The sequence below is a fragment of the Berghia stephanieae genome, chromosome 15 (genome assembly GCF_034508935.2).
Source record: "Berghia stephanieae isolate SIO BIC M18660-M18661 chromosome 15, UCSD_Bste_1.3, whole genome shotgun sequence".
NCBI classification, from domain to species: domain Eukaryota; kingdom Metazoa; phylum Mollusca; class Gastropoda; order Nudibranchia; family Aeolidiidae; genus Berghia; species Berghia stephanieae.
Genome location: NC_088374.1, coordinates 18,615,711 through 18,643,628, shown reverse-complemented (window position 1 = coordinate 18,643,628; position 27,918 = coordinate 18,615,711). Strand labels below are relative to the sequence as shown.

The window sequence follows — 27,918 nt, the reverse complement described above, 5'->3', positions numbered from 1 at the left end:
ATTAGAAGCTGCTGCTGATTGGGTCGATCGTCATAACATAGTAGTGTGAGCACCATTAGAAGCTGCTGCTGATTGGGTCGATCGTCATAACATAGTAGTGTGAGCACCATTAGAATCTGCTGATTGGGTCGATCGTCATGACATAGTAGTGTGAGCACCGTTAGAAGCTGCTGCTGATTGAGTCGATCGTCATAACATAGTAGTGTGAGCACCATTAGAAGCTGCTGCTGATTGGGTCGATCGTCATAACATAGTAAATGTGAGCACCATTAGAAGCTGCTGCTGATTGGGTCGATTGTCATAACATAGTAGTGTGAGCACCATTAGAAGTTGCTGCTGATTGGGTCGATCGTCATAACATAGTAGTGTGAGCACCATTAGAAGCTGCTGCTGATTGGGTCGATTGTCATAACATAGTAGTGTGAGCACCATTAGAAGTTGCTGCTGATTGGGTCGATCGTCATAACATAGTAGTGTGAGCACCATTAGAAGCTGCTGCTGATTGGGTCGATTGTCATAACATAGTAGTGTGAACACCCTTAGAAGCTGCTGCTGATTGGGTCGATTGTCATAACATAGTAGTGTGAGCACCATTAGAAGCTGCCTCTTGGGGGACACTTTTTTACTTTTATTTTAGGAAATAATGCTAGTGTTCGGGTATGGAGCTTAGACTTAGAGAATTTTATATTTTCAGGAAAACCAGAGTTTTGCCAATTGACATTTCAATAATCAGTGCCAGTGACAAATTGTTTTGTGTTTAAAATATAACTATCACTTCTTAATACTTAATATTAGAGAGTGGTCGATGCATGTGCTTGCATAAAAGCTCAGTAAATTTTTGCCTCCAACCCTGACTATTTTTATTTTCTTTCCTGACACAGAGATAGACCAGACACGAGGTGGTAACGGTGGTAGTGGTGGTGGTGGTAGTAATAGTTCCAGTGGTACCAACTACGTGTCCTCTGGCTCCAAGTACCAGCAGGGGATGACAACACATCTGGCGACGACACGCCAGGTAGTCAACAACGACCAGCTTTCAGGTAATAACGGTCTCTAACGGCCTTGCCACTAACAGACCTGCCTAGTAATAGTAATACGAAAAATTTGTAGAAATACGTATTTTTTTTTGTCTCCAGCTACAGAATAGGTCTCTTTGACTCAATAAATCTTGTTGAAAAGGAAAGTTTAGCTTCTTAGATCCTATATTCAGGACTTTGGAGCACTGTTGGACCAAGCTGAGAGCAAATTGTTTATTTCTAAAGCTATTTAAAGTTAATTTTTCTAATTTTTTTCCCCTTAGAATTTAGAAACTACGAATTTTTGAAATTTCAAGTTGGCAGCTCTGCACTAATATTGTCTTATACACTTAAAAATTAAAAAGTAACTTAGTCTATTTAGAAGTTGTATTTGACTAATGTTAATGTTAGATTCCTCCCCTCTAGCTTTGGATTTTTTATTTAATCTCTCTTTCTCTCTTTCCAAGGGGAAAAAAAAAAGAAAAATCCACTTTAAATATTAGAACTAAATAATGTGTCCTGAGCATGATCCAAAAATGCTCCACAGTCCTGGATATTGGTTCTAAGGAACTAAACTTTCCTTTCCAACAAGATTTATTGAGTCAAAGAGGAGAATGCAGTTCTATAGCTGGATCCCAAAATTCGTATTTCTCGTAGTACTAGTTAAGTCTACTGTAGTGCTACAACAACTCAACGTTCACTGATGACATTATTATACTTCCTTGGGGTAAGGAATGTGTCCCCCCACCTCCGCCGTTTTAAAACAATGTTATAAGATGATGTAGGTCAGACCAATCTTGGAAAATGCCTGCTTGGTTTGGAGTCCTGTTTCATCGTACCGAAAACGAAGAAATTGAAAAAAAATCCAACGAAGACCTGCCAGCCTTGCATGCAAACACTACGAGCCATACGTAGTTGTTCAAGTATTTGTAAAAAAGTCTGGGATGGCAAATATTACCTCAAGGATGCAAAGACAACAAGCTGGTTGAGTTCCACAACACCTTCAAGAAAAAACAAGGCAACACTCGAGAAATTCAAATCTCTTTTTTTCAGCTTCCAGTTTGTAGAATTTAATCACATTTCACTCTTTTTTTTTTCCTTTTCTTTCCACAATTCGCTAATGGAATAAACCTAACACGATAGGGAATGAGATTAGCGGAAGAGTAGCGCCCCTTGATTGGACGTCACCCATAGTCTGTGATGTCACCGGTGGAAAAGTTATTAGAGAGAGAACGTCATGTTGGTTGTGCGCATGCGTCTCTCAGCCTCTCGAGGACGAGAGACGCATGCGCACAAGCAACATGACGTTCTCTCTCTGCTACCTTTCTGCCGGTGACGTCACAGACTATGGGTGACGTCCAATCAAGGGGCGCTACTCTTCCGCTAATCTCATTCCCTATAACTAGGCAGGAACCCAGCAATGAGGGATTCAAATGGTCTATTCTCCTCCACACACCAGTGGAGACTGAAAAAACCAGACTCGGCAACCATACTAATACTAGTCTTTAATTTGATGAATTTTTTTGGTCTGAAAGGCAGAAGAAGAAGATATGATAATGTCAACTGGAACCCTCCAATTTTGTTACCCTATCTAATCAGTTTGGCTTTAAACTCCATTTCCCAGCATGGTTTATCTTTTATGCAGATTTGATTTTAGTCATGTTTTAATTTTGGGAGTAAATTTTCTTCATCGATTTTTATTTATTTATTTTTTTGTTGTATTATTTTACCAGAAATGGAGAGAGCACATGCAAAATATCAAATAGGTAAGTGTTTGATTTCTTTTATTATCCTCATCTTCCTCCTTTTTAAAAATAATAATGCTGAAAACTTATATAGCGCTATAACTTCTGAGACACCAGACTCTAAGCGCTTCTTCTTCTTCTTCTTCTTCTTCTTCTTCTTCTTCTTCTTCTTCTTCTTCTTCTTCTTCTTCTTCTTCTTCTTCTTCTTCTTCTTCTTCTTCTTCTTCTTCTTCTTCTTCTTCTTCTTCCTCTTCTTCTCCTTCTTCAGTATTGTTTTTTTTTCTTTATTTCACATATATTGCAATACTTGAGAGCTTGAGATTTTGTAACATACTCATCATACTTGTAAGTTACTATTGTCTAGAAATACGGAAACTTGAAAATTTGACAGGTTATGAAAAGATTTTTATCTGTCAACTAAACTAGGTCCTTTATTCTTGTTTTCACCCCAATTTTATTAATTAATTCACCTTTTTAAAACTCTTCCACACCCCCTCCCCCCTCTCTATCTCTCTCTCTCTCTCTTCCTCCATCCGCCCAATATGCCCTCCCCATCCACCTTTCACTCTCAGAAATGGAGATGGCAAGACAGAAATACCAGTCAGGTAAGCTTATCATTCAAAATACTACCCAAAAGGAGCAACGCTATTCTATTTATATTCTATCCTTAAGCAATTTAAACTGGCAATCTGTTTTTAAGGTCAAGTGAACTATCCTTCATATTGAAAAGGTTTACCAAAAGTTACTTGACATTATTTTTCAGTGCTGATGGTTTTCCTCGGATCCGCGGAAATCCGCCATTTGGGGGTCCAGAGGAGGAATTTTCTCCTTTTAAAAATTACATTTTCTCAAAACAATGTGCTAGCAATGAGAGAGTTGATGTGTGGTGGAACACACAGGTGCAGTTTCACACTCTCCAGAAGTTAGCTAGAGTATCAATGATAGTCTATCATCTCAATTGCTCTAAAAGAGTGGTTTAGTGCAGTAATAATGGGGCTTAAAGGCAATCGTTACACATTTTCCTACTTTTTCATTTTTTGTCACCATCAGCACTGATTTTTGCCTACCTGAGAATCCTTCTGATTATGGTGGAATAATTCCTAAAATATATCAATTTCATCGGCTGCCATTTATAATAGTCTGTATTTAAAGATCATTTTCTTTTTACAATTAAAATAAAAGGGTTATCGTAAAATACTGACTTTGTTTGCTATTAAATGAAACTTAGTTTGGAAAGTAATGAAAAAAAAAAAAATTGAGCATTTACATAGCGCAATATCCACTGAATGTGCTCAAAGCGCTTTACAGGGGGTCCCTGGCTAAGAGCAACATGAAACATGACACCTGTTGGGTGATATTACAAATTTCTAACAAAGACAATGCTGTCAACGGCCAGGTACTCATTTTACACCCCGAGTACGCGCGGAGAATGTGAGTAAAGAGCCTTTTCGGAGGACTCAACAATGCGCCGAGTGAGACTCGAGCCCAGGACTTGCACATAGCCGCACGGAAAGTGACGGATATATGTGGGCGTCCTTGAGATAATATAATCAGTCGCAATGTGAAAATATTTGAACAGAGATACTGACCATTTTAGTCAAGAGGTCAATTTTTATGGAAAATGAATTCTCATCAAAAATCATTAAATCAAACATTGTTCTACATATTGATGGAATATTTTAATTGAATTCTACTCCTAAATATTTTATTTTTATTTTTTTTATAAAGGTAGTCATTATACTTAATATCAACTCTTGTCAACTTTGAAAACGATTTTCTCAAAATTAGGGTTTCACACCCTAGCCCATGCATTGGACCATAACTTCATGAAAAATCACCCGATTTGTTTCAGATAAAGATTAAAATACTCAGGAGACATTGAGCTTTCAAAAAATGCAAAAAAAAAAACCCCAACCCCGCAAAACTTTTCACCATGCGACTGGTTATGTCAGAGACACACACATATTATGAGCTAGCACGCTCGTGTTTTAATACCGCCCAACACATCTTATTAAGGATGGATGGGTATCTTGGATCTAGGATTGATACACATGCCAATTCTGATGCGTTTGAAATCTCAATAGATAGTGTGCGCTTGGCTAAAAAAACTCACAGCTTTGTAATCCAGAAGTATAACAGACACATTGCCATCCGGAAGTATAACGGACCAACACACTAAACTTTGTGTAACCTTAACGTTTATAGTCTGGTTAATACAGTTTAGTGGTGCTAATGTGACCTTAATGCGTTGCAAGTGCTGTGAAACCCTTAAAAACATAAACCTAATGCAGTTTAGTGAGAATTCCTCGTAAATGCGGATGGCAAAAAAAAAAAAGAATAACAAAGACCAGAGTGACGTCAACTTCATTCTATCTATATCAAGTTTAGCAAAAAATAAACAAACAAACGATTTTTTTATATTTGGCTTATACTGCATATTATATATCCATCTCACCCATCCAATTGTTTATCATTCATGTAAACTAAATATTAAATTTAATAAATATAATTAATGAAGTTTTTTTTTTTTCTCCTTCAAATTCAGATTTAAAAAAAAAATCAATTTGCAGACGTCTTGTTTGTTGCCTGTGGCTGGTCTGTGTTTTATTTTTTTTTTGGTTTAAACATTTTTATATTTTTTTTGGTGTGTATTCCTTTATTCGGACTACCAATTTGTTGAATTTATTTTTCTCCTTCACAGACCTGCCACTGGTAACCATAAAATCTGAATCTGAAGGTAACGAAAAGAAAAAAAAAAAACAAAAAAAAAAAAACAAAAAAAGAAGAATTTTTATTTTTGTTTTGTTTGTGGAGTTAAAAATTTTAATCCCTCAAAATTCAGAACCCCTGCATAATATATACTCACCTTTCCCTTCTTCCCTCCTTCCTTCAATTTGGATTTTTTTAACTCCTAAATTCCAGATTTTTGACTTTTAAAAAAATGTCCTCTCTTCAAGCTAGGGGTTTACCTTTCAAATTCAAAGGTTTATCCCCCCCCCCTCTTTTTTTTTCAAATCTTTTTTCCCTTATCGTTAAAGAGTGTTCATTCCCATCCCTCTTCAATTGTTGACTTTTGCACGAAATTATGAGAGGATATTTTGTGAAAACAATGTTAATATCCCTACTTGTAGAAAATAAATAATTCTTTGTTTAGTTGCAAAGTTAAATATTTTTCTTAAATTGTTACATAAAAATATGAGCTTTTATATAACGCACTTAATGTGCTCAAAGCACTTTACAAGGGAAGGGGCCCCTGACCAACAACAACATGTAACATGTAGAATGAAACATGACGCCTGCTAAGCGATATTACAATTTTTTCAGACGGAGACAACGCTGTTTAACTCATTTTACACCTGAGTACGGTGAGAGAATGTGAGTAAAGAGCCTTTTCCAATGATTCAACTATGTGCCGAGCGAGACACGAACCCAGGACCTTCCGATCCTAAAGCGAGTGTCATACCATAAGACCACATAACTGAAAAGAAAAAACCAATAAAAATTTAATCTAATTTTTGAAAAATAACAAAAAAATCTTTGTGAAAGAATGTTTTTCTTTTTGAATGTACGTTTTTTGGTTTAAAACAAAATAATAGCAAATTTTCTAAGTTTATAATTTAATCTTGGATTGCTGGCAATGTGGATTGACAGCTCTGGTACTGTGTAATTCTTTGTACGATGACTTTTGACGATAATCAGACTAGTTCCTAGTCTGACCAACTTTTTATCCTTTGTGCTGGGCCGCCAACTGTTCGCTAAAAAAGCACATTTGTATTTGCTTTTTTTTCACCTTTGTTTATTTGTAAGATTGTATGCTTTTCCTCTCAGATTGTACTTTTTTTATGAGACTCAAATCTTTAAAGTAAAAATTGATTTAATTCTGTTTTTTCATGAGGTTTTTTTTTGTTTTTTTTTGGCATTTTCCACGTGTCCTACACTGTATGTTTTAACAATTGATTGTTGTGTGCTAGATTTAAGTGGACTGTTTGCATTGCTTCATCAAATTTTCTCGACGTTTCTAAAGTTTTTTCCCCTTGCACATACTTGTTACAAGAATTATTTTCCTCCAATGTTACAGAATCAGGGGGGGGGGGGCGGTCCAGATAGTTCAGCCGGTAGAGCATTCGCTTCACACGCATGCAAAGTGACAGATCAATCCCAGATGCTGTCGAGATTTTTTCTGACCCCCCTCCCCTGTCCACCTGGCAGTGATTGGGTAGCTGGGTCTGTTAAATCTGGTGGAAAGTACTTTGTGATAGACTATTGTCCTATCTAAAGGGTGGCAAGCAATTGCTATTGTCCCTTTCACGCTATAGAAACCTGGATATACTCCGGCTCCATGGGTCTAATGGCTCTTAAGGACTACTTTTTTTTTAGAATGTTACTGAATTACTGAGGGGTCCATTTATTTTCAAATTGTACACTTTTTCTCCAAATCTTGCTCTTTTTGACTAGCAATCTTACACTTTTTCTCCAAATCTTGCTCTTTTTGACTAGCAATCTTGCACTTTTTCTCCAAATCTTGCTCTTTTTGACTAGCAATCTTACACTTTTTCTCCAAATCTTGCTCTTTTTGACTAGCAATCTTGCACTTTTTCTCCAAATCTTGCTCTTTTGACTAGCAATCTTGCACTTTTTCTCCAAATCTTGCTCTTTTTGACTAGCAATCTTGCACTTTTTCTCCAAATCTTGCTCTTTTTGACTAGCAATCTTACACTTTTTCTCCAAATCTTGCTCTTTTTGACTAGCAATCTTGCACTTTTTCTCCAAATCTTGCTCTTTTTGACTAGCAATCTTACACTTTTTCTCCAAATCTTGCTCTTTTTGACTAGCAATCTTACACTTTTTCAATTGTTGAAGTTGGCAGCCCTGTTTGTGACTGACAAAATAGGGAGCAGGCACCGCTGTATATCTGTTATTAAATTATACCTATTGATTCATGTCATTTCATTTCTACTCTGTTACAGAAATAGAACAAGCTGCAGCCAAGTACCAAAGTGGTGAGATTGTTTTTTTTTTGTGTGTTTTTTTTTGTCTTCTTCTTCTTCTTTTTTTTCTTTCTCTGGTGAGATTGTTTTTTTGTCTTCTTCTTCTTCTTTTTTTTCTTTCTCTTTTCTTTTACTTTTAATTCTCAGCTGAGCTGACATTGTGTGTCATCAGAAGCATTTGATTTTAGCATAAATAAAACATGATTTTAACTTGTTTTTTTTCTAAAGCACCCACTCTTGCTCAGTAGCAGTTACAGGTTCTTGTTACAAAAAGATACAATATCATCAAAAAGATATAATGTTTAATATAAAACCGCTTATAGATCAATGTAACTCACTCAATCCTGGAGATAATATTTGCTACTTTTCAAAACGGGAAAAAAGTGTATTAAAAATGAGCATGTGCATAGATAGTTTTATTCAACTACCATTAACATGTAAAAACTAAAATCATTAACTTTGAGTCTATGCCTATAATTTGTCTCGGAAAAATATAATAAATAGACATGGAGTAAAAGTAACCCGGGTAAACTACGGATACAGTCAGCGTTGGGGTTGAGTGAGTTAAACTTGGCATGTATTTGTCCCAGATGGGGATGCCTGGTTTACTCCCCGAGTTCAGTGTAGGACTACTAGCCCATGAGTCCAGATACAGATTATCACATTATATCTGCGAACCGTTCTGCTTTTGACGGAATCATTCCAATCCTATTTTCACTCTTCCTTTTCTACTATTCCTCCATTGTCTCTGAAATTCCATATTTTCAATAATGATGATAATAGTAAAAAGTAATAAATTAAAGGGAGTTGGGGGGACGGGTGTTAAAAGGTGAATTTTCTTTTTATTGACTGCCAAAATAGAACTAAATAGTAAAATTAATTGCACTCCTTTCCACCCCCCCCCCCCCCCCCCCACCCCCCCCCTTCCCCATTCCATTACCTAATACATGTGATACGTAGTTTTGCCAGCTGAGCCTGAATATTGTCTTGATGTGTTTGGTGGCAAAGTTGGTGGTCATTTTGATAGAGAATTGTTAAGAAATACCTATTTTTTTTTGGTCTCAAATTCCTTTTTTTTTTTTTGGTCTCAAATTCCCATTTTTTTTGGTCTCAAATTCCTATTTTTTTTGGTCTCAAATTCCTATTTTTTTTTGGTTCTCAAATTCCTATTATTTTTTTTGGTCTCAAATTCCTATTTTTTTGGGGTCTCAAATTCTTTTTTTTTTTTTTTTGGTCTCAAATTCCTTTTTTAATTTTGGTCTCAAATTCCTATTTTTTTTTTTTTTTGGTCTCAAATTCCTAATTTTTTTTTGTCTCAAATTCTTTTTTTTTTGGTCCCAAATTCCTATTTTTATTTGGTCTCAAATTCCTATTTTTTTTTTGGTCTCAAATTCCTATTTTTTTTGGTCTCAAATTCCTTTTTTTATTTGGTCTCAAATTCCCATTTTTTTTTGTCTCAAATTCCTATTTTTTTTGGTCTCAAATTCCTATTTTTTGGTCTCAAATTCCTATTTGCTGACCTTCTGATTCCAGTTTTGGAACATGAAGGGTTGACAGGTCTATTATTATCATTAAGTCATTGCATGTAAATATCTCTTCAATTTGATATGCCTGGGTGGGGTTTTTGACATCCCATGGTGGGCAGGAGGTCACGCTGTGTCTTCTATCCTCTATAAATGTTGTCCGAGTTGCTTTCTGTCTTTGTCTTGGAATGGGATTAACATTAACTTAATTGTCCCAGCTCTGGCGGTAGTCCTTGACTGGGAGGAAAGCAGTCAAATGTATAATTATCGTTTTGGGAGATATTTTTTTTTCTCCTTGTAAATCATTTTTGTCATGCACTGTTATTTATTGTTGTTTAAAAAATAATATATATATATACAGACTTGCCAAGCATTACGATTTTATCGTAATTTTACGATATTGAGACTGCCAGTACGCGATTGCGACTTTACCTGCGCAATTGAGAAATTTCGTTTTTTTTTTTTAATATGTTCTCAATTGGGAGAAAAAAACTCTAGAAAGCCTTCTTGTTGTAAAGCACAAACAACCCCTTTCTTTCAATGTGAAAACAATCAATTTCAATGAGATTGAAAAAACTAAAAGTTAGGGGCGTGCTCTGCAGCTAAGCTAATGCCCCAGGCAACAGCCAGTGGTAGAATCCATGTGAATCGTGAATGTATATATATAGTGTAAATAGAATTTTAATGTACATGTAAAATGATAAATGACATGGTGTTTTGTGTTTGTGTGACAATCGTATTAGATGAACAATTATTAATATATATATATATATCTATATATATGTATATATATATATATATATATATATATATATATATATATATATATATATATATATATATATATATATATATATATATATTATTACAACTGTATCTTCCCCTTGGGGGTTTGCTTTGGATGCATATTCAACTCGGAACATGGTAAGACTTTCTCTTTGTTTTTGGACTATTTACATACCTGCCATTCCTATTTTCACTCTTCTTATTTGTACTTTTCCGTCGTTGTCTCTAAAATTCCGATCTACAAAAATGGTAAGAATAAAGAAGAGCAAAAAAAAAAAAAAAAAAGGGGGGGGGGGGGGGGGGGGGCTGGGTTGAAAGAGGTGAAATTCCTATTTTTTGTCTCAAATTCCTATTTTCTGGCGCACTGATTCCACTTTTGGAATATGGAGGGTTGGCAGGTCTGTAATTACAATTATTTTTGTTTGTCCCAAATTACTATTTTTGGGGCTCCAATAACTATTTTGGGGGCTCCAATTACTATTTTTGGGGCTCCAATAACTATTTTTGGGGGCTCCATTAACTATTTTTGGGGGCTCCAATTACTATCTTAGGGGCTCCAATAACTATTTTTGGGGGCTCCAATAACTATTTTTGGGGGCTCCAATTACTATTTTTGGGGCTCCAATAACTATTTTTGGGGGCTCCAATTACTATTTTTGGGGCTCCAATTACTATTTTTGGGGCTCCAATTACTATTTTTGGGGCTCCAACTACTATTTTTGGGGCTCCAATAACTATTTTTGGGGGCTCCAATTACTATTTTTGGGGCTCCAATTACTATTTTTTGGGGCTCCAACTATTATTTTTGGGGCTCCAATTACTATTTTTGGGGCTCCAACTACAATTTTATGACTTTGTTTTTTTTTTGTCAAGTCTGTATATAAACAATGGTTTGTAAACATTTGAGTGTATTCCTTTTAGTGGGTACAACCTGTCCTTGTGTCTGGATGAGACTTTGAGGTGATCTCAAAGTAAGTACACTGATAGTATAGTGTGCTCTTGGAATCTTCATCTGTTTCCCTATGTGTCTGGATGAGACTTTTAGGTGTGATCTCAAAATGTTCCTTTTTTAGTATTTTGTTCTTCTTCGAAGCTGTCATCATATTCATTAATTTTTGTACATGCCTTCGTATAGGGAATGAGATTAGCGGAAGAGTAACGTCCCTTGATTGGAGAGAGAACGTCAAGGTTTTGCGCATGCGTCTCTCTCGTCCTCGCTTTCAGTGAAGTGTCTCATGCTGCTTTCACCGGAAGCGAGGACGAGAAACGCATGCGCAAAACCAAAGGACGTTCTCTCTCTAAATAACTTCTCCGCCGTTGAAGTCCAATCAAGGGACGCTACTCTTCTGCTAATCTCATTCCCTATACAGTCCACAGCTTTTTATTCACTTTTTCACTTGTGTTCTGATTTCTTCATTTCAGAAATAGAGCAGGCGAGAGGGAATGTGGGGACTTTTATCAACATGAAATACCAACAAGGTAAGGAGAATCCCTGGCTTTTTTAAGTAGTCCTTCTGATCCATTGGGCTCATGGAGCCGGCGGAGGTTATACCGGTGAAACGGACTAGAGCAATTGCCTGCTATTCTTTGGATAGGACGCTAGTCTATAGATAGAAAGTACTTTCCACCAAATCCAACAGACTCCGGGAGGCAGGATTGGATTATTTTGATCAGTACTGATCCGCAACCCATTCCAGCTCGTGTCAGGGTCCACGTAGGGGCATTCTTCCCCGCCCGCCTCCTGGGCAACGGTTGGAGTATTCCGAAAGGAACTTTCTAACCGGCTGATGACACGAGTTTCTATGTGTCTGAGGTGACGGATGAAGGGAGGAATCAACCGCCGTGGCCAGATTGCCCTAGTTCACGCAATAAGCTGTGCTAGCCCCATGACGCTGGTGGGGTGAAGGGAAACTGTCACTCTACAAAGATACCCTCCTGGACTCCCAGCCTAGACACCATTAATGGGTGGACAGAGCTCATAGCCTTGGAAAGCAGTCTGTCTAGGAGAAGGAAAACTCCAACTTCAAACCACCACTGCCTTGTGGATCTGGGAAGATGAAAGGCTATGGAATCACATCCAGAGAATAAAGAACCGCTGAAGTCGGAGTCGCAGAGCCGAAAGGCGCAAATAGTCTGGAGAGGGAAACCAACCCAAAAATTAATGTGACACGCATCCTCCTCACAATGATGGACAACAAAACTGTCGGATGATATGGCGCGAAGTCTGGGGATTCCCGCCGGACGGACCTAGCGTCGAGCCCTGATAAACAGGGTTCACCCAAGCGATCTGGTGGTACCTTGCCCTCCTACTGTGGAACCAGGGTAGGAGATGCAAGGTTACGGACTACTGGAACTATCAAATTGCTACAATGGAATGCAGAAGGGATACAACATAAAAAGACTGCCCTCTCCAAGTTTCTTCAGGATGAGAAGATAGATATTGCCTGCATACAGGAGACACACCTCACAGAAAACATTAGGTGTTCAATAAGGGGATATCAACATTTTAGGAAAGACAGAAAAGAACGGAACAAAGGTGGAGTAATCATCTTCGTCAGAAATGACATAGCGACAAATGAAATAACGACAGATGAATCTGTTGAAATATTGGCTGTAAAAATTACCAAAAACAAATTGCAATACACAATATATAACTGTTACAGCCCACCATCAGAGAATCTGCCAATTGAAAACATAAGAAGTGAAGAAGAACAGTTCATTGTTGTGGGAGACTTCAATAGCCACTCCCCAAGCTGGGGATACAATGACTTAGACAGAAAAGGTGAAACCCTTGAAAATTGGCTTACAGACAGTAAGCTTCAAATTGTCAGAAATGAAGATGACCCAGATACATACTTCTCAAGAGCATGGAAGACAACATCAACCCCAGACCTAACTCTCATATCTGAAGATCTCACCGGAAAAGTCAGTAAACAGATAAAGGAACAACTGGCAGGAAGTGATCATCGTCCCATTCTGGTTGAAATAACTGAAGAATATGCAAAAGACAGAAAGGCACCACCTCCGAGATGGAATTATAAAAAAGCAGACTGGACTCTGTTTTCAAAGTTGACTGATAGTTATACAAAAGAGATAAACTGTAAAACAAGGAATGTAGAAAAATCAGCCAAAGCTTTCACAAAATCAATCATGAAAGCTGCAAAAGAATCAATCCCCAGAGGATCAAGAAAGGACTACTGTCCAGGATGGACTGAAAAATTAGGAAGTCTCAACAGCCAAGTCACTGAACACAGAAAAAAAGCAGAGAGAGAGCCAAATGATGAGAATATGGAAATTTACAAAGAGGCTGAAAAAACTCTCAGGAAAGAAACAATAAAAGCAAAACAGGAAGCATGGCATGAAAAAACCAGACAACTTGACTACGACAGAGACGGAAGAAAATTATGGAACCTAACCAAAGCTCTAAGTGGACAAGAAAACAGATATGCTGCACCATCAGTAGAAGATGATCAGGGGAGGATTCTCAACAAAAAACAAGCAGCAAACTGTTTTATGAAGCAGTACTCAAGTGTTTGGAGTATACAGATTAGAAAAGAACGAAAACGAGAAGTCCACAAAGAATTGAGAAAACACAAGGATACACCCAAAGAATCCACAGATGATGTCATGTTCAGTTCGATTAAAAAAGAAGTAGAAATTGCCTTGAAATCTCTAAAAACGAACAAATCACCAGGTCCAGATGATGTTACTAATGACATGTTGAAACACCTAGGAACCCTCACAAAGAGGAAAATGAAACAACTGTTCAATGCAAGTTGGAAACAGGGTAAACTTCCACTCAAATGGAAACAGGCAACCATGATACCAATTAAGAAGGATGGCAAGCCAAAAAATAAAACCGAAAGCTACCGGCCAATAAGTTTGACAAGCTGCTTGGGTAAACTGATGGAGAGAATTGTTAATCGCCGTCTGCAATGGTATTTAGAAAGCAATAAGTTGATATCAGATGAACAGGCTGGTTTCAGACAATTACGCTGCACAGAGGACCAGATAACATACATCTCGCAGCTGATCGAAAATGGTTACCAAGAAAAAAAACACACAGTCACAGTTTGGGTGGATATGGAAAAGGCATTTGACAAAGTCTGGACAAAAGGACTACTTCTCAAACTTAAGAAAGCCAACGTTTCACACAACATGTTTGCATGGATTAAAGATTACCTCACAAATCGAAAAGCAAGAGTCCAATCTCAAAACTCTAAAAGCAAGCTAACGAACATGACAAATGGAGTACCACAAGGCGGGGTTCTCTCACCAACCCTCTTTGTCGTTTTTATCAATGACATCTGCGAAACCAAATGCAGAGGAGTAAAAGCAGCCATGTATGCAGATGACCTTGCACTGATATGCACTGAAAGAAATATTGGTACTGCAAAGGCCAGGATACAGATGACTCTTGATGCTTTGAGCAAATGGACAAAAGACTGGGGTATGAGAGTAAATGCTGATAAAACCACATACACAACATTCAGCTTATCAACCAAAAAGCAATCTATGCGATTAACTTTAGATGGAAAGATTCTGAGAGAAGACCTTATGCCTAAGTATCTAGGAGTGAAATTTGACCCTCGACTCACTTGGAAACATCAAATAGATGAAAGTCAACAGAAAGGGTACAAGAGAATGCAGCTTCTCCGAAAACTTGCTGGAACGCAATGGGGAGCAAACTCAAACGTCCTGAAGAAGACATATCTTGGATATGTAAGACCTGCAATAGACTATGCCATATCGGCATGGGGAACGTGCTCACAGGCTCAATTTCAAAAGGTTGAAAAAATCCAAAACCAATGCCTACGCGTGATCACTGGAGCAATGAAAACAACACCAATTCACAAGATGGAAACCCACACAGGAATAAAACCTCTCAAAGAACAACGAAATTTAAAAATAGTGACACAATTCTCAAAGATAAAATTCATGGAATCCCAACCACTGCATCCAAGTACAATGGAAAAGAAAGAGAATCGACTCAAAAGGGAAAACTTCATCGCCTTGGGACAAAAACTAGAGAGCGAATATAAAGTGACACCAAAGGAAGATATTGCCCAAATCAATGTCCCAAATCTCAAACCACCACCGTGGAAAAAGAAACAAAAATCCATAACCATCAACAAGAAAAACATTCGAAGCAATAATGACAATGCTCAAACCCTAAAGATGATCAATAAAAAATACCCAATGACCAACTGGATAAGAGTTTATACAGATGGCTCAGTTTCCGGCCCCCTCATGAATGGAGGTGCTGGTGCACTCATACACTGGACAGATAAAACAGAAACAAAAATATCTGTATCAGTGGGTTCAATGTGCACAAGTACTAAAACTGAAGAAAAAGCCATCCTCAATGCAACAAAAGAACTATCCAGAGATCACAGAATATACGGGAAAAATGTGGTTTACTTGACAGACTCTGATGATGCTCTCCGGTCTATTGAAAATTACCAGGACTCTGAAGCCGCACACACTGTGGAGGCCCTTGAGGGCTTATCTGATAAAACAGGAAAAATTGTGCTGCAGTGGATTCCAAGTCATGTAGGTATATATGGAAATGAAATTGCCGATCAACTGGCCAAAGAAGGAGCCCAGAAGGAACAACCGAAGTCGTCAATCACTTACCATCAGCAAAAGAAAATAATAAAGCTAAAAATAGACAAAGAAAGGAATGACACACACCTAGAACACAACAAGCAGGATCCAATCCATGCCATTCAGCGAAGTAGCCAAGTCACTCTATTCCGCCTCCGAACAGGACACAATAGACTAAGAGGACATATGTTTACAAAGCTAGGTATTGGAACAACCCCTTATTGCCCATGTGGAACCGACCATGAAACCACTTTACATGTGCTTATGGATTGCCCATTATACAACGTGCAACGTTCGAACCACTGGGTCACCCCTACAACACTCAACACAAAGCTCTATGGTGAGGCTGAGGACCTAAAGCGGACCACAGACTTCATAGCAGATATCGGACTGCAGCCATAGATGTCCATCAGAGGAACGAAGAAGAAGAAGAAGAACAACAGACTCCGCTCGACTGCACCTGGGATCGATCTTGGTCCCCTTTGCGTGCGAAGCAAGTGCTCTACCAACTGAGTTCTCAGGCCCACATCATCCTTACTACTACGACCACCACCACTACATCATCACTACTATTACTTCAACCACCCACACCACATCATCACTACTACTACAACCACTGCCACTACTACAGCTACAACAACCACCAACACCACATCATCCTCACTACCACCATTACTACAATCACTGCCATTAGGTTTTGGAGCTTTACTTCATTTGAAATAAGGAATTTTGGGGTTGCATTTGGCAATGTGTTTATATATCATAATATAGTTTTAATCAGTTATCTATTTAGATCTAGAGCAATATTTAAACACAATGCCAATTCCCTTTTTTTGTGTGCGGAAATTCCTCAGAGTGGTGTCTGAAATTCCTGTGAGCCAAATTGAAAGTTGGCACATAACAGAATTGGGTCTAATAAGGGGACATAATTCATAACGAACTAACTCTATATGATTATCTTCCTTTGATCATTCAGACAAATTATATATTATAATGTGCGAAAGTCAATCATTACAGTTGCCTGTGATGAAAATATGGTTTTATAGGGGAAAATATCATGAGAACATTAGCATAAATTGTACCAAAAATAAGATACATCTTTTCAAATGGTTGCAGTGGGTTGGGAAGTCTGGTAAACCATGCAACCAGTAATATGGTAGAAATATTTTCTCAAAGTTTAAAAGACATGTGGACTGAGAATCAACTTTCTTGTCCTCACTTTTTCGACACTTTAAAAAGCTATAACGACATCAGTTTTGATTCTAGATCGTCTTGTTTTTGATTTACTTTTGAATTGTAAGCTTCAATTTATTAGACATATAGATCGATTCTGTGGACCTTTGTGTTTTATTCATCCTTTGTGTTTTGTTGATAAACGGGAAACCCGAAACATCCATAGTATCTGTCCTCGTCTGATAACAAGGTTGTTTTTAGAAAGAAGAGACGAGGTCAAAATAACTCGACTCCGGATCGGACATACTGCCCTCACTCACAGTTTCCTTCTGGAGAGGGATGAAAAACCCCTCTGCAGAAGATGTAACTGTGGCCTCACAGTTCAACACATTTTAATTGAATGTACAGAATTAGAACAGATAAGGTCACAACATTATGAAAACAGGGACTTGAAGTCTCTGTTCCAGTCGGTCGATCCGCTTTCAATTTTAAAGTATCTGCAGGAATGTGAACTCCTGCAGAAATCGTAAATAAATATTTTTACATAACAAACATGTAACTATTATGATTTTATAAATAATTTATTACAACAGTACACGTTTTGAGCAGCAATGGCCCCCTCAAGGCCGATAAAAATTGATAAAAGACAGAAACGGGCGCTTAAATGACCTAAATAGTGTCGAAAGCGTCGTTAACCACCTAAAATCAAAGACAACATGATAACAAGGTTGTCAATTTTCCGTATATTTACGGAATTCAGTTTGTTATATAAACCCTCAGTATATTTTCCAATCACCTGCTAAACTGGAAAAGGTAAATATATATATAATGTCTTTTTACTGGAGTTCACCACTCAGAAAAGGATGTTGGTCTAGTCTATGTGTTTGTGTAAACGTTCAGTCAATGTTTGCCTCCTGATTTGGCAACCCTGTAATAAATTAAAGCTTACAAAATTCAATACTTATCAACTTATCGTTATTTTTTTTCCGTTGAGCTTCAAGCAGCAGCATTTTCATTATATTATTATTATTATTATTATTATTATTATTATTATTATTATTATTATTATTATTATTATTATTATTATTACTATTATTATTATTATTATTATTATTATTATTATTATTATTATTATTATTATTATTATTATTATTATTATTATTATTATTATTACTATTATTATTATTATTATTATTATTATTATTATTATTATTATTATTATTATTATTATTATTATTATTACTATTATTGTAATGGACTAAATAATGGTTTTCATTTTTTGTCTTGTACTAGATAAGACATAGCATCACCTTATTATGGTTTTTATGACCTCAAAATGTATGGGTTTTGATTTTTTTTTGTTTTTTTTTTTCTCTGATCTATGAACTCAGCAGTTGTGGTGTGTCTTTTAGATTTAGTAAAAAAAGTGCTGGATAATCGTGTCCTATCCAGAGGGCATCAGGCATTTGTTACTTCTATTTAAACTGTGGTAAACTCTGGTTTCTCTAGTCAACTCGCCTTGAAGGTTTACACTTTAAATATAGGAAGGCTGGTTTTCCAAAACTCGTTAAGTCGATTCTTCCACTTTTTGAGATTTTCCATCCATGGAATGCATCGAAGACACAAGAATTTCCCTAGATTTGTATGAATTTGAAGTCTAAATGTGATAAAATAAATAACAAGCTGAATGATAAATTTTAGGGAAAATAATCCTCAGTATCTCAAAATGAGATCGCGAGAATGGCAGTATTATGCTCAGCTCAACAAAAACTTAAAAGAACTCCCTCTAACTTCCTGCGCCTCGCTTATCTTATATAGCGATGGTTCGAACCCTCTGATAAGGTGGTAAAAGGTGTTAAAAAAAACAACCTAGCAACCCGAAGAGGGTCTGGCTAACTCCGGACTCGTTGGGGTTGTGTCCTATGCAAGCAACCAGTGCCAGGGTGTAACAAAAGCGATACTGAATGAATGAACACGGTGGGAGAAACTATTTTTAAAAAATTCTTTTTTTTAAAATTGAGCTTTATATAGCGCAATATCCACTAAATGTGCTCAAAGCGCTTTACAAGGGGTTCCTGGTAAACAGCAACATTTATGCAGGACGGGACATGACGCCTGTTAAGCGATATTACAATTTTTCGGACAAATACAACGCTGTTAACAGCCAGGTACTCATTTTACACCCGAGTACGTTGAGAGATTGTGATTAAAGAGCCTTTTTTCCAAGGACTCAACTATGCGCCGAGCGCGAGGCTCGAATCCAGGACCTTCCGATCCGAAAGCGAGTGTCATACCACTAGACCATATAGCCGCATTTTTAACTCACTCAATCCTAGAGATTTTTGCTACTTTTCAAAATTGGAAAAATGTCTTTAAAATGAGCATATACATAGATAAGTTTTATTCAACTACCATTATCATGCTTACACTAAAAACAATAGCTTTGATACTACGCATATAATTTGTCTCATTAAACTGTAATAAATAGGCACGGGGTAAAAGTAACCCAGGTTAACTACGGATATAGTCAGTGTCAGGGTTGAGTGAGTTAATGGATTAATTGTTTGTTCTTGTCTGTCCCCAGTATCTGCCGAAGATATAGACAAGGCAAGAGAACAAGAAGTCCATTATAATAAATATCATACAGGTATGGGAATAGTAAATAGTCAATAATGAATTTATATAGCGCCTTAACATCCACGTTAATCATGCTCTGCGGCGCTTTACATAATAAAGATAAACATAAAAATGTTTAAAAACAACAAAATTAAAAATCACGACACTACATGATACATAATAAGCATGCATACAAAAATACAAAATCAAAGCAACATCTATTTTATGATTCGTTGTAGGTTTTATACAGTGTGCAACCCTGGCTAACGACTGACGTCGCACGGGTTAGGATTGAGAAAATTATTTTGATTATCCCGGGGGTTTTTTAAGATGGTAGAAAAAGGGAGCATGAAGAGTGAGAGAGAGATTAAAGAACTGAACAAATTTGGTCGCGGTCGACTGATTTTTTGGGATGGTTTTTTTCTTGTTTTGTCTTGTTACCTTTCATACACACTTGGACTTGTTGAGTTCTTTATCTTACAACGGTCATCCATCTTAAGAGTTGCTTTGGCCAGGGACCCCCCATGTAAAGCACTTTGAGCATGTTTAGTGGATATTGCGCTATATGAAAGCTCAATTTGATTTATTCTAGTTTAACTCTCTCAAGTTCATATGCATGGAAAATCGAACAAATTTGTTTGATTTTCAATGAGGGTGAACTCAAGAGAGTTAAGACAATTAGAAGCTGCTGCTGCCAGTAGTCATCATGAGGTCAATTTTGACATTAAAAGTTGACAAATAGAACTTCACTTGGCCAAGCACTACAAACATTTTGACCCTTTATTGAAAAAACTCGCCGGTTTTTATAAACAAAAAAAAATCGACACATCCCTTGGGGGAAAAAAATAAATTGTTATTTAAATAAAAAGTCACTAAACAGGGTTTTTATTAAAAAAATGTATGATGCTATTTTTGGGTTTCTTATTACTAATAATATATAGCCAAAAAAAAAATCGGGACCAGAGTGCTATGTCGTTATCCAGAGGGGTGTCGTTGTCTAGAAGTTGCACTGTATGTTATAAGTTAATGGAACTAGAGTTTACCCAGGTATCTATTATAATGCAAATTTTTCTGCTTAAAGCTCAGAGAAAGAAATAAAAATAGACGAATGGAGTAAAAGCTTCCAGTTTATTAATTCAGAAAAGTAAGTATGGGGCGGGCTCTAGTATCAATAATGATGAGGGTATGGAGAAGTACGAGATGAAAACAGAGATTGAATAGTCACATGGTCAGTGCCAAACTCAAGGAGAGTGGACAGCAAGCGGTTGCCGAACCGACTGAGCTATCCAGCCATGCTGTGGTCGCTGTCCTTTCTCTCTCTCTCTCTCTCTCTCTCTCTCTCTCTCTCTCTCTCTCTCTCTCTCTCTCTCTCTCTCTCTCTCTCTCTCTCTTTTTTTTTTTATTTTTATTTTAAAAAAATAAAAAAAATTATTTATTTATTTATTTATTTTTTTGTTCAAAGTGTCTGCATACAGGGACGTTCATCACCATTTTTATCATTCATTTTTTTCATTTCCAGATTTAGACCATGTCGGTGGCAGAGGGAACAACAGTAACAACTTTGCAGAAGTCAAGTATCAGAATGGTAATTTTTTTAAAAATGAAAAAAATAGAGCATTTATATAGCATAATATCCACTAATGTGCTCAAAGCACTTAACAAGGGTCCCTGGCCAACAGCAACACTTAACATGTAGGACGGTACATGATGCCTTTTAGGCGATATTATTACAATTTTTTCGGACAGGGACAAGGCTGTTACCTACTTTCAAGGTTGCCAATTTTCCGTACAGAATTCAGTGTTTTAATCCCTCAGTATATCTTCCAATCACTTGCTGAACAGGAAAAAAGTAAGAACATAATGGCTTATTTTTTTACTTGAGTCCACTGCTGAAAGGGGTCGGTTTATGTGCTTGCGTAAAAGTTTGGTAAATTTTTGCCCCCTGAATTTGCAACCCACCCTGTACTTTACATGGGGATTTTCCAGCTATTTAGAGTTTGTTTTTTTAAACATCAGAGCTGTTAATAAGCCCATTGAATTGCTATGTTAGTGTTAGGGAGATTATTAAAAAATTGTTAAGTCAAGCTACAATTGCATAACCCTCAAACTTAAGTATGAGGTATTAAGTTTAACATCATTGATGTGATATTTTATGAAATTAGACAGACTGTAAAGCTTGCTTTTAAAAGAATGATTAGATTTTTTTTAAAGTCTGTAAATAATTGTTGTAACATGTAACATTTATAATCTTTTATTTTTCTTTTTTTTTTAAACCAGTCTTAAATCATTTTAACATCAAAACCTCTATCCCTCATTTCTTTTCCTTTTTTTATTTATTCAATTATTTTGGTGTTTTTTTTTGTTTTTTTTTTTGTTTTTCTTCTAGCATTCAGACCATCTCCCGACCTACAGCAACAACAACAACAACAACAGCAGCAACAGCAAAACGCTACCATCCCCGTGAACTCCAACTATGGCAGCCCTTTGGAATACCACCAATCTCCAGCCACTAACAATACGACTTCCAATGCTGCCAATGGTATGTTATCTACTAAAAACAATTTAAAAAATAGAGCTTTTTTATAGCGCAATATCCACTAAAAGTGCTCAAAGCGCTTCTTCTTTACAAATGGCCCCTGGCCAACAGCAACATTTAACATTGAGGAGGGTAGGTGGCGATTTTACAATTTGTTCGAACAGAGACAACGCTGTTAACAGCCAGGTACTCATTTTATACCTGGGTACGTTGAGAGAATGTGAGTAAAGAGCCTTCTCCAGGGACTCAACTATGCACCGAGCGAGGCTCGAACCCAGGATCTTCCGATCTGGATGGCGAGTCATACATACCACTAGGCCACATAGCTGCATAAGTTGCAAGAGAGTTGATTTTTAGAAAAATAAGAAGCAAAATGAAAGAGTTCAGCTTTAGCCTGGAGCCAGATTTTATGCCATTATGTATAGGGTTAAAGTTAAACAGTTACAAAAAAATGTTTCAGTCATCTGGACCTGTAAATCCTCCCAGTGGAATCGGAATTTTGACTCACCAGTATTGGTCAATAGTTTCCAGTTCCCTGAAAAGTAAAAAAAAAATGTTCTAACATAGCGGCCTGCAGTCCCACACTGTTCCCTATTTGAACTAATTCCCCTTTGTCTTCCCTTTGCTTGGGTGCTTTAATTGTAATTCTAGAACATTTTACTATCCCCGTTTTGTTCCTTTTTACTGGCACTGATATGACCTTAGATGTGTTGCAAGCGCCGTAAAACCCTTAAAAACAAAAACAAACAAACACTGGAAGCACTGTAATATGCTCCAACAGTCGTAACGTCACTTCCCTCGTAATGAGTCATGGTAACTTAGTAACTGGCTCTAAACTATCGGAACATTGGTGGGTGCCCTTATGAAATATTTCTCCGACGAGCATAAAAGTGTATCCAGAGTGAGGAAAAAACATTATAAATCTGTGATCATGTTTTGACTTTTACACGTTCTGATCACAAGACATATGAAAAGTTCTAGCCAGCCTGAAGAATAAAAAAAACAGATTTTCTTTGTTTAGAACCAAGATGAACGCCGTTGCCGGGCGGCGTGGCATCAGACTACTGAATCCAATTGTAATTCTAGAACATTTTACTACCCCATTTTCTTCCTTTATACTGGCACTGATATGACCTTAATGTGGTGCACTGATATGACCTTAATGTGTTGCAAGCACTGTAAAACCCTTAAAAACAAAAACAAACAAACATAGGGTTGGCACTGTAATTGGTTTTTACTTTTATATTTTTCTACAATTACAGTTACTGGAACAGCTCCTCCTCCCGTGAAGAAGCGAAAGAAAAAAATGATAGACCCGAATAAAATACGCAAACGTTGCGTCTACCAGCGCAGGATGTGGACGAGCGACGAACGGGAAGCTGTGATGAGGCAGCTCGGGGAGTTCCTCTCCACTGACCGTCTCCCAGGGAAAAAGGACATTGAAGAAGCTCTCCAGAGGGAGGATATCCTCGCGGATCGTTCATGGAAAAACATCAAGGATTTCATTCGAAACAAAACCTCTCCCCGCATTCCGAGACGGTCTATGCAACCCTTACCCACACAGGTTAGTTAGAGAAAAAAAGACCAAAAAAAAAACCACATTAATGTCAATTGAGCATTTAAATGATGCTGTTATATTCACTATATGAGCTCAAAGCACTTTACAAGGGGTCTGTAGCCGACAGCAACATTTAACATGTAGGACGAGACATGACACATGTCAAGACGATTTTGCATGAAAAATTTTTTAGACAAAGACAATGCTGTTAACATTTAGGGGTGCTCCTTTTACACCTCAGAAAGGTGAGAGAATGTGAGTAAATAGCTTTCTCCAAGTTTTCAACTTAGCATTACTCAGAGCGGGGCTTGAACTCAGGACCTTCCGATCCAGAGGCGAGTGTCATACCACAAGACCTCGGCCAACAAAATTTCAATTAAAAAAAAAAAAATATTGATGATCTTTAGCTAATACTTGTTTGTCTTTTTTTTCTTTTCTTCTTTCTTCTTTTTCTTTCTTTTTGTATTGTTTTGTTTGTTTTTACTTCCCACCTTCAGTACTTTGTTTGAAAGTTTCATAATGAGTTTTGATAAAGTTAAAGGAACATTTATGACAAACCTCTTTATTTGTGGACAATCCAACAACAACAAAACAGTGAAAACATAAATACTTTAACTAAAAATACAGATTGGTGACGTGTCTCATCCTCCATGTTAACTGTTGCTGTTGGCCAGAGACCCCTTGTAAAGCACTTTGAGCATGTTTAGTGGATATTGCTCTACATAAATGCTCTTAGGGGCAGCGTAGCTCAGCGGTATGGTATTTGCTTCGTACCCGTAAGGTACCGAGTTCAATCACATGCCGCCTGCGCTGTGTGGCCAAGAACAATTCACCTTGCCTTAGCTCAATTTGCCACGCTGCACTGCGGTTGACGCCTGGGTTATTCCAGTCTTACCTTGGAATAGACCCTAGAGACAAATTTCCTCTATGGGATGATTAAGGGAATTTGTAACCCACCGAATCAAAGCGGTATATTATGTCGGGATCCACTCGGTAAGGAAATTTGAATTCATAGCCACAAATATCCAACTTGGGTTTATTCTGTACGTTATGGTGGAGTATAAAGACTATTTCTTGCATTGCAAAAACTTCTAAGCTCCGATTTCTCGTCATTCTATCTCTAAATTCACTTTTTGAGGTCTGAATCATCCCGACATAATACCGTTTTGAGACGGAGGGTCGCATTTTATTTTTTTAATAATTTTTTTTTTTATATGAAACAAGAAGTGTTTATGAGATTTTACTCGCTTGTTCTCTTCCTGACTCACTGATACTGTATTGTGTTCCCGAAACCAGGTTCCGGTGGTCCAGGCAGGCCTTATACCCCAATCAGCGTCATCGGTGACCGTGGCGGGTAACATGGTGGTGGCCAGTACATTGGGGGAGATGGTGACCATTCCTATCACGTCACAGGGACAACAGTTGGCAGCCATCGACTCCAAGATCGGATTGATGTGTAAGTTCTGGTCAATTCTTATTTTCCCTTTTCTTCTTTTTCTTTTTCTCGTTTTTCTTCTTCTTCTTCTTCTTCTTCTTCTTCTTCTTCTTCTTCTTCTTCTTCTTCTTCTTCTTCTTCTTCTTCTTCTTCTTCTTCCTTCTTCTTCTTCTTCTTCTTCTTCTTCTTCTTCTTCTTCTTCTTCTTCTTCTTCTTCTTCTTCTACTTCTTCTTCTTCTTCTTCTTCTTCTTCCTTATTATTGTTATTACTATTATTATTATTATTATTATTATTATTATTATTATTATTATTATTATTATTATTATTATTATTATTGTTGTTATTATTATTGTTATTGTTATTATTATTATTATTATTATTATTATTATTATTATTATTATTATTATTATTATATTATTATTATTATTATTATTATTATATACATTGACAATGCATAGTTTCAAAATCCTACGATATTTTCATTAGTTTCCTCCTTTCCAATCAACAGCTGCCCAGCAACAGCATATCCAACAGCAACAGCACATCCAGTTACAACAGCAACAAAACCAGCACCAACATCTACATTCAGCGGCAGGCCTCAACAGCACCCCCACCACCACCAAAAAGAAGAAGAAGATGAAGAAGGAAAGCCCCGAGAGCAAACAGAGACGCATTATCTCCCGCCGAGATTGGTCCGGGGCCGAGAAGGCGGCCGTTTTTCATTATTTCGGGGATTACGTGGCCCGGCAGAAATTGCCGGGAAAGAAGGAGATCGAGGAGTGTCTGCAGAAGGAAGAGATCCTCTCGTTTAGAAGCTGGAGGAATGTGAAAGATTTCATCAGGAATTCGGCACAGGCCAGGATTAAAAGAGAGGCTATCTTCGGGACTGGCAATCCAGACTTTGCTTTGTTGTCATAGGGCTGGTGTGGGTTTTTGAAACGGATGGATGGGTGGAGGGAAGGAAGGATGATAGGAGGAGTGAATCAGTCTTGCCTACTTGGAAATTCAAAAATTGGCAATTTTTAGGTGATAAAAATAGCAGTGGTTATAGTTACCTTTAAAGATTAGCATTTGACTCACAGGAGGATGAAATAAATAACACTTCAAAATCATTAAAATGTAATGATTTAGTCTGGCATCGACTTTCATTTAATAAATTTCATGGACAAATAAAGAGAGATACTTATGATATTCTGAAACTCGAGTCGAAATTTCGTAATTCGTACGGAATTTTCATACTATTAATCAGGTTTGGAGTGGATGTATAGATGTATAGGTAAATGAAGGAATAGAGTGACTTGTTCTTGTATTATCTCATCATATTACTGTAAAGTACATTTCTTTGTTGTCATAGAGGTGGTCTGGTCTGGCTTTAGAAATGGATGGGGTGGGTGAGTCCATACCTGCACACTATAAAACGAAAAATTCATAGAATTCAGAAATTTGGTTCCAATTTTATAAGCATCTTTAAGTCATTTTAACTTAGTGAAAATGAAAGTCGATACCAGACTACAAAATTGGATTCAGTAGTCTGATGTCACGCCGCCCGGCCATCTTGGTTCTAAACAAAGAAAATCATTACTTTTTATTCTTCATGCTGGCGAGAACTTTTCATATGCCTTGTGATCGGAATGTGTAGCAAAACATGATCAAATTTATGGTTTTTTTCCTCTGGATACGCTTTTATGCTCGCCGGAGAAATATTTCATACGGGCGTCCGCCATTGTTCCGATAGTTTAGAGCCAGTGTTACTAAGTTACCAAGCGTCATTGGGAAGGAAATGACGTTACGACTGTTGAAGAGTATTTTAAGGATTTAAAAAAGTGTTTATTTAATCCTAGTGAGGGGGAATTGTTGATTTTAAAAGTTGATCAAAGCCGACTACAATTTTATATCTTCTAAAAATTACGAGTTTTTAATTTTTCAATTAGGCTGGTCTGTGATTGGGTGGAAGGAAGGATGAAAGGAGGAGTGGATGGATAGAGAGATAAATGAATGAATAGATAGACTTGTTCTTGTACCATATCCATCACAATATTGTAAAATACATTGCTTTCTTCTTGTCTTACTCCAGTTGTCCGTGTTTGAATGGGATGGAAAGGAAGTTCAGGTGTATTTGTTTTGTTTTTTACTGTGTGGAGGTGAAAATTTCTCAGGCTTGCCAACCAACATGATTTCTCATAATTTTAATAATTTTTTGAAGTCCAAAATATGATAGTGTGGGAATGTTGACTAAAAATATGCTTTTGTAACCAAAAAAAAAGGGGGTGGGGGGCGGCGGGGGGATGATGAAATTGGAATAGTTGACCATTTCACTAAACCTAAACGTGTAAAAAATTTGAAAACATCTAGATTGTCAAAGTTTCCAATATTATTTGAGCATCTCAAAAATCTGAATTTTTGCCAAAATTCGAATGTTTGACCAACAAAAACATGAAAAAAATTAATAATAGTCATTAGGGGGCAGCGTGGATCAGTGGTACGGTCTTTGCTTCTTGCCCGAAAGGTACCGAGTTCAATCATCCGCCGCTGTGTTGTGTGGCCTTGAGCAAGTCACCTCGCCCTAGCTCACTTTGCGGCGCTGCTCTGCAGCTGACGCCAGGGTTATTCCAGTCTTCCCTTGGAATAGACCCTAAAGACAAATTTCCTCCTGGGGATGAATAAAGGGAATTTTATTTTATTATAATATTATGTAGTCTACATCTAGATGAGAATCAGAGAAGACAGACAGACAGATGATTGTCATAGGAATTGCTGGATTTTTCCTACATTCCACTCGCTTGATAAGTCATATAATCATTCAATCGATGGTAAATTTGAAATTTTGAATGGTTGCACGTGTGGACAAACATAATAATAATAATAATAATAATAATTTATCTTTATTGTCCCCAAAAAAGTGGCAATTTGTCATTTGGTTACACATTCATAACA

The 27,918-nt window shown here is 37.1% G+C and overlaps 1 protein-coding gene across 11 annotated transcripts in view; it reads left to right on the top strand.

Annotated features, from left to right (window-relative positions):
* The window catches only part of LOC144960645 (uncharacterized), a 32,246-nt gene extending 5,197 nt beyond the window's left edge, over window positions 1–27,049 (top strand). For 4 of the 11 annotated variants that reach the window (XM_078893882.1, XM_078893884.1, XM_078893881.1 and 1 more), the window contains exons 3-14: window positions 882–1,040; window positions 2,750–2,782; window positions 3,334–3,366; window positions 5,463–5,498; window positions 7,729–7,761; window positions 11,481–11,537; window positions 19,423–19,485; window positions 20,974–21,039; window positions 21,841–21,993; window positions 23,253–23,554; window positions 24,845–25,004; window positions 25,493–27,049. In XM_078893882.1, the coding sequence (XP_078750008.1) occupies window positions 882–1,040; window positions 2,750–2,782; window positions 3,334–3,366; window positions 5,463–5,498; window positions 7,729–7,761; window positions 11,481–11,537; window positions 19,423–19,485; window positions 20,974–21,039; window positions 21,841–21,993; window positions 23,253–23,554; window positions 24,845–25,004; window positions 25,493–25,902 (1,505 nt within the window). In that variant the 3' untranslated portion in view covers window positions 25,903–27,049. The remainder of the gene's footprint in view (window positions 1–881; window positions 1,041–2,749; window positions 2,783–3,333; window positions 3,367–5,462; window positions 5,499–7,728; window positions 7,762–11,480; window positions 11,538–19,422; window positions 19,486–20,973; window positions 21,040–21,840; window positions 21,994–23,252; window positions 23,555–24,844; window positions 25,005–25,492) is intronic. The other 7 variants (XM_078893887.1, XM_078893883.1, XM_078893890.1 and 4 more) reach the window with 3 other exon arrangements.
* The last annotated feature ends 869 nt before the right edge of the window (window positions 27,050–27,918 follow it).